Below are 7,500 nucleotides of genomic sequence, written 5' to 3' on the forward strand. Positions count from 1 at the left end.
GGCGCTAAAGATCACAATGCCCTCCCTTTTAAACAGTTATTATTGACCTAACTCCTTTGTCTTTAATTTGATCAGCCACTTCGCGAAACCTATCGAACTTGGGCCTCTGACACATTCTCCCAATCACGGGAGAGGTCTTGATTTGTGAATGGCTGCGTGAGGAGACGAAATGAATGAGTTTTGAAAATCAGTTTGATACATCTAATCACATTCATTGACGTCTACAATGTGCAATACGATTTTCTTTTACACTAGCAGCAGAAAGGTGGCCTAAGCTAGTAACAAATCAAAACGAAAGATATAAATCCTTAAAATGCTGGTAGGATGATGGAATTAGGTGCGGCGGCAAGGTTGGACGTTTTTGGGATAGTGCGAGTGATGCTGGTGTTTTCCCGGTGAACCTTGATCTGCATAATCCAATGCTGCAACGGTGCAACCGCGTCATCGCAAGAGAAGCCTCTGCAACATCGGCATATCACGACTCCGTTGCCTTGCATTACTGGCTAAAAAAAAAGTGATTGTTGCACAAGCTACTTGTTTATCATATTCAGAATTCCTTCGGGAATACACCGTTCAATTATTGGAGTGATTTCATGGGACTGGATAATAATCTATATGAAATATTTCCAAACACTAAGGCTATCAGCGCGAGCGGTAAGAGGATTGCCTCTCAAGGGCTACCTGCGAGTGCAGTTCCGTTCGTAGTCCCTTTCCCTCCTCTTTCCCAAACACACACGCACGCACGCACAAACACGGTCACGCTAGACAGGCTCGCCATCATTGTCTTCCAGACCACGAAATTACTCTTCTTGATTGTCCTTCCTCACCTGTATTTTTGTTTTTACATTTTTCATTGTATAAGCCATAAAATTACATTTTAAACTGATGGAAAGTTGTTAGTTTGCACATGTTACCAAGAATTACGCCAGGCACTAATTCGGTGACAAGACTTGAAACCAACTTGTTAGCAAACAGAAAAAAAACATCAAACGGAAATGACCTTCGATTGATAACAATGTCACAGCCTAAATCGGATGTGTGGAGTTGCAATACCTTTATCCATCGTTCAAACCGGAACTAACCAATGACATTCGATTTACAGTTGACTCTTTTGATGACAATTACCACACAGACTGGATAACATCAGAAAAATGCATAAATATACCGACAAGTATGACGTGTTGCATTTTCATTACCGGTACTGACCAAGAGCCATCCGGTCAGCTACGGTTGCAAAGAAATTGTTTGTTAATAATTTCTATATACATAAACTTCTGACATAAAGCTAAATGCCACATGTCATTAAAATTAACAAAAAACATATTAGTACAATACACAAGTTAAATTTCACATCGAACCGAAGGGCGGGAAAGAGAAATGTCAAAGAGGCAGACGACAAAGTTTCTGTTGCTGTGAAACAACCTGTTGCTCACCTTGACTCTCTTAATGACTTCCTCTCCTAACCACCATTCCTTGCTGCCATAACCACATACGCAACATATATCGATTCCAACCCGTCGCTCGGAATTGGACATCGCCCTTACACACAGCTTTTAAAACAGGAGTCACATGCTACACTCATCCCTTCGCACGAGACGACATAACACTGGGTCGTCTGTTGAACTCTTGACCAAAGTGAGAGGCAGAAGAATACCCACGCCGCTTCGTTTCGCGTCTGGCTATTGGGGACTTCTTATGTAGTCTTTTTTTGTAGATGGATAAATCATGTCTTAATTTCTAAGACTGCAATCTTTAAGTAGGATGGTTTTGAGAGATTGGTGATATGAAAAAAAGGAGTGGAGAAAGATACAGGTGTATATTTTCATCACTTTATATTCAATGCCGTTTGTCTTCACTTCTCTTTACTACGATTACTTGTTGTAACTTTTTTGTTAGATATGAAAATATTGATTATGATTTATTTTCTTCACTTAAAATACTTAGCAGAATTATCCAGAAAGCCAGGCGAAGGAAAACAATTTTCCGAAATATAGATTGTTTATTTACATCCCGTGAACTCGCAGGTGGAGCAACATGGCGAAGCTCGTTGCTCTTTCTTTTGGCCGCTTGGAAAGGATTTTACCTGTACCCCTTAGATTGGAAGGGTTATGGGGCTTGCGAGCTTACCATGGTTTGAGGATCAGTTGCTTGACTAATAAACGCCAACAAAAAGCAAAACTAAGTTATGAAGGGTACAGTATACCATCGCTGATTGCCAAGCACTGCCTCCCAGTAGTAGCTATGTGTACTTTATCTCACCTCAAGTGTTGGAATTGTCAGGAGGAGTTTACTTCATATTCTTCAGTCTGTAGTTCATGCAAGTCTTTACAGCCATCCAACCAGAAATTGAACTACTTCGATGTAATGAAAGTAGAGAAAAGATTTGGCATGGAGACTAAGCAATTATCCAAGACTTTTAGATTATTACAAGCTCAGTTTCATCCAGATAGATTCACCTTAAAATCAGAGGTAAGTTACAGAACATAAAGTGAGACTGATATATAGATTAAAGTAGCTTTTCATAATGCAAGTGTATAAAGTTGCCAACTAGTATATACCACATTGTTTGACCAATATCCTTCATCACATCCTCTTCATTTTGACTTTCATTGATCTGTTAATCCTTGTCTCTTTTTTCATAGCCATCTATATTGTTTTTGAAATGTATCGTAGTTAAATACTCTGATTATGCTGGAAAATCCCTTTTATGTAATCACTACTCATAATTATTAATAACACCATGATTCTGTTGGAGTTGACTTGCTAATGAAATATGTATATTACTTCATGAAAAACAAACACACCCATGAATCTCATGTAATGTAAATACAACAACTTGTCTAGAATAGACCTGCATGCAGCTTTCCATGCTTTGTACTCTGGAAAAGCCCAACAAACCAGTCATATCCCTATGATGATGGAACCTGAATTTTTTGTGTTGCAATGTTACACAACAGTCTAGACTTTGTTGTTAGCCCTAAGTTATGCCAGACTGTAGAGTTTGGTCTGTGAGGGGAAGGCGTTCCCCGTACAAAAATTATTTGGCCAAATTCTGTCAACTCAAATGTAATTTTCGGGTAACTTTCCACGCACGCTTAGTTCTTTTTAAAATCTTCATCCACGCATAAATTTTTCTGACCTTTCTGCGTACTTGTTTCATCATCCGTCCACAGATCCGTCCGCGCAAAGGTAGACAAGCTGATGTTTTACGCGTTTGAAAAAATGTAATATTCCCTGTGCAAGAAAAATACTCTGCAGTCTGGAAGTTATGTACAGCCAGCCCACCCATTATGAGTCATAAAGCACATATACGTAATAGGCCATTACTTCTTGACGGCTGTAGACAAACTTGCCACTGAGGAGACTGTGTTTGGGACTGCTTGTCCTGCTCTTTCAGACCAGTTGGATGAGATGTTTTGACCATTCAGAACCTCTACTCTCTGTCCCGGACAAGTCCATCTCGCCCAACTGGTCCTCCTGTGAAGGTGGGCGAGCAGGACAAGATGACGTCACAATAGCTTTTGTATGTAAGCATTGACAGTTGCAGGTAACCACAAGATATTGATGGGTAATTTTATGGCCCTTTATTGGTGTTATCAAAGGATATTTTTGTGTTTGTCAGTTGCAGATAAGTTACATATGCATCAAAGAAGTTACAAAACCCATGCAGCATGTAAAATAAAGACACCGGTATGATAAAAATGTGAATGCTTACATTTCATCCGGTTGTCCTGCTGGTCCTGGACAAGTTGTCTGGACGAACAAGATTCATATGGTCATTGAATCTAATGATACAGTATTCTATTAGCACACATATTAGGATTAACAGAAATTAATATTTTTCACGTTGAATTTCATATTTCAGTGTGAAATAACTTGTTTGTTTGTATTAGTGTTTTTGTTTCCAAAGAATCTATTATTGTCACTTAAAAAAAAAAAATGTAGAATGGGTAATGATGTATTATTTTGGTGTATATGATGTTAAAGATTTGGGTTAATCTTTACAGTATGGAAGCTAGGATAAATTGATGATGATATGCCTGTAGAGGACAAAAAGTAGTAGTTATTGGTACAAGCAATAATCTGCATATAAGAACGTTAACACTACAAATCAAGTAAAAAGATTATGGAAAGCGCTGCTCACAGCTCAAGTCCACTTGGCACATAAGGTTCAGCATTATCTTTCTGTGCATATTGAGGTGAAGCTAATGTTTCCAGGGGAGTTGATGTGGGGTTGGAGACATAGTCTCTGGCGAGTGTGTCTGTACTGTAAAGAATTACTCAGGTTTGTGAGGCAACTACATAGTAAACAAGAACTGCTATCTATTTGCTTGCTCTTCTGTATGGTCTTACTGCTGAATAGGAAACTTTTACTAGCCTCCAATAGCCCCATTAAAACCATACTTGTTCATGTTAGTACATGGCAATTAAGTTACAAGTATTAGGAATAATAGAATATATAACAAGAAATATATGCATATTTGTTTATTTCCTTATTTATTTGTTTATTCATATATAGATAGAGAGATATATAAATAGGTAAAGGCATTATATAAAATTTATATATGTGTATGCTAAGTGGCTCTATGAGCTAAGGCACTGGAGTGCTAATCAAGTGTTTGGAAGTGTGAGGCTCTCTGATGCCACAAGTGAATAGGACCGCAATTAAAAACGACACATGGTGAGGTGGCAACCTATAGAATCTTCAGGTCACAGTTATACATCATATAACATAGGCCAACATTATTGTCATTATCATTACTATTATTATTATTATTAATTTTTTTTTTATATAAACATTGTAAAATGTGTAGAGTGTATAGAGATTTATGACAGCCTCATTGATTACTTTCTAGTATTTATGGTGGACTATTAATGGTCTGATTTTAGGTCCCATTAACGGTAAACTTGTCAAAATAGAGCTTGAAATGATTCCTTATGGGGCAACAAGTTACCACTAAAGTATACAAACCATATTCATAGACTTAGCTGTATTAGCATAGCTTAACATACTTTAACTCATTGGGTCCGGGTGCCTTTTTGCCCGCACATAGCCTAAAATCCAAGCATTAGGCTAATTTGCGTGGCACCTTTCATAGGTGTTTGGCTTGTAGACTCAACTCATACAAATACTTCTGTGCAGTTTCAAGACCCCTTGCTTCCTCTTTGCAATGTTGTCACTTTTTTTTGCATGAGTGTTTTTTATTTTGTCACTTTCCAAGGTCTATATTTTTAAATTGATTTGCAGTATCATGATGGTAATAGACTGTTTTCCTTGCTCAGATTCTCTAGGTTGTCATAAACTTTGTGCAATAACAAAAAAAATACTTAACATTCTGTTATTTATGTCTTTTTTTATATATTTTTATATTAGATTTTCTTTAATACACGCGCCACTGGTCCTAGTGAGCAGGAATGGGGCATTGAGGGTGTTTCATGTGCTTTTTTATGGCTGTTACTTTATTTTTTCTCAGTGTGCAATACTATTCTGAACATTATCTATATAACTACCTTTCATATAGCTAAAATCAAATTAAATTTATTTATGACTCAACCCTATTGAACCTTAACTCGCATTATTCTCATTTCACAGATTATCATATATTTCCTGTATCATTGGATTTGTCTTAGCTTTTATACATAATAAAAGAGGTTACATCGCTATTTGTTCAAAATGTTTCCAATCTAGGAAAGATTACATTTTGTCTTTTGTGGTGGTTCGTAAAGCAAGTAGGATATAATTTCAGTTTCAGGTATAAATATGTATTACAAAGTAAGTAGTATATAGAGTTAAGAATTATCAGATTAGTGGATTTAGTGACAATTTTGTATTAGACAGACAAGAAGCTCAATGACAAGGTTTTTCTCTCAACTTATTCCAAAATAGTCCTTCTCTCTGCTCTCCCAATATCTGCACAAGATGTGTCTGCATCTCCCCCATTATCTCTTCCCTATACCCTAAACCATCCTACATCTACTTACCCTATCCCCCAGTCAGATTTGTTTTTCAGTCTAAATCCAGATACTCCAATCTCTACCACTTCCTTGATACCTACCCCTCCTCACTTTATTTGTCGCACCAGGCAACCTAAACATTCCACCCTCCTCTTCTTCTGCTCCTCAGATGTCCATCTCCTCTTCTTCTGCTCCTCAGATGTCTATCTCCTCTTCTTCTGCTCCTCAGATATCTATCTCCTCTTAAGAGAACCTTTGTTTCTCAGTCCTCTTGACCCAACTCCCCTCCAGAAACCCTTGAAGATATCCAAAACTTCCTAAAGATGACCCAAGGGAACACTCTGCTCCCTCACCCAACCTTTCAATTGCTCTCTGTTCCTACTCCTACATTCAAAGTATTTGTAGATATCCCTCCCCCTCCTCAAGTTCCCTCCACTTCCCTTCCTCCTACACCCTCCCAACATACCCTACCCTCTGTACCGCTCCCACTTGAATACTCACACGAATCCCCTCTATCACTATAGTGTCCTTCTCCAGACCCCTCCCCTCCAGACAGTCTTCCTGATACTTCACCAGCTTCCCCAGTCCCCCTTTCTCATCCCCCAGATTCTTCTCCTACTTCTCCAACAGCCACCTCTGTTTTCCTTGAACAATGTCCCTATTATTACCCCAGTCACAGATACAATGCAATTCACTTAGTCTCTTTACCCCTTTAACCTTTCCCAATTTAGGAAGCCCTGCTCTACTTTATTTCCCTCTTTTCCCTTTTTCATTACCATACTTTCTTATAACACGCTCTAATCTTTGATATCTAACACCTCCCCCTCTCCCCGGATTCTTCTACTTTTCCAACAGCCATCTCTATTTTCCTTGAACATTGTTCCTATACCTTCCCCAGTGACAGATACACTATAATTCCCTCAATCGCCGTAACTTCTTAACCCTCTCCTTTCTACTTATGTCTGCTCTAGTTCACTTACTCCCCTTTTTCCCTTTTCACTACAGTACTATCCAATAACACTCTCTAATGACATCTAATACATTTTTTCCTAATCTTTAACTCCTCTTTACCCCTTCCAACACAATAGTTTCCCATAGTGCTGTATGACCTTTGATGTTTTGTCTTTATTTGTTTCAAAAATTAAATATTAAACATTCCCAATACACCCCATCTTCTCCATGTACACCACTCCCTTTTTGTTCTCTATTATCCTGACCTCTCCCGCCTGGATACTCATGTGAATTCCTTCTTTCACAACAGTGCCCTTTTCTGGATTCCATTTCTGTCATCCCCTTGACTGTTTCACAGTAGCTCTTTTATAAGTTTTTCCTTAAAGCAATGTTCCTATAGCTTCCCAAGCAACAGATACACCCCATTTCATCCAGTCGCCCTATACCCTTAACCCTTTTCTTTATTAATCTATGATTTACTGTATTTGCACTTCCTCTTTACCCTTTTCCATATCATATTATCCTGTATCATTCTATAGTATTTAACATTTAACACTCTTTATCGTAATTGTTAACTCACTCACAGTTTTCATT

At 38.1% G+C, this 7,500-nt stretch overlaps 2 protein-coding genes across 3 annotated transcripts in view; one reads left to right on the plus strand and one right to left on the minus strand.

Annotated features, from left to right (window-relative positions):
* The window catches only part of LOC138861866 (uncharacterized), a 473,897-nt gene extending 472,230 nt beyond the window's left edge, over positions 1-1,667 (minus strand). The window contains exon 1 of one of the 2 annotated variants that reach the window (XM_070122265.1): positions 1,434-1,667. The gene's annotated coding sequence lies outside the window, so the exon portion shown is untranslated. The remainder of the gene's footprint in view (positions 1-1,433) is intronic. The other variant, XM_070122270.1, reaches the window with a different exon arrangement.
* A 318-nt stretch (positions 1,668-1,985) lies between these two features.
* Positions 1,986-7,500, plus strand: part of Hsc20 (iron-sulfur cluster co-chaperone protein HscB-like protein, mitochondrial) — a 7,691-nt gene continuing 2,176 nt past the window's right edge. Inside the window, exon 1 of the mRNA XM_027355906.2 lies at positions 1,986-2,469. Coding sequence (XP_027211707.1) covers positions 2,035-2,469 — 435 coding nt within the window. The 5' untranslated portion in view covers positions 1,986-2,034. The remainder of the gene's footprint in view (positions 2,470-7,500) is intronic.

This window comes from Penaeus vannamei, chromosome 5 (assembly GCF_042767895.1).
Source record: "Penaeus vannamei isolate JL-2024 chromosome 5, ASM4276789v1, whole genome shotgun sequence".
NCBI classification, from domain to species: domain Eukaryota; kingdom Metazoa; phylum Arthropoda; class Malacostraca; order Decapoda; family Penaeidae; genus Penaeus; species Penaeus vannamei.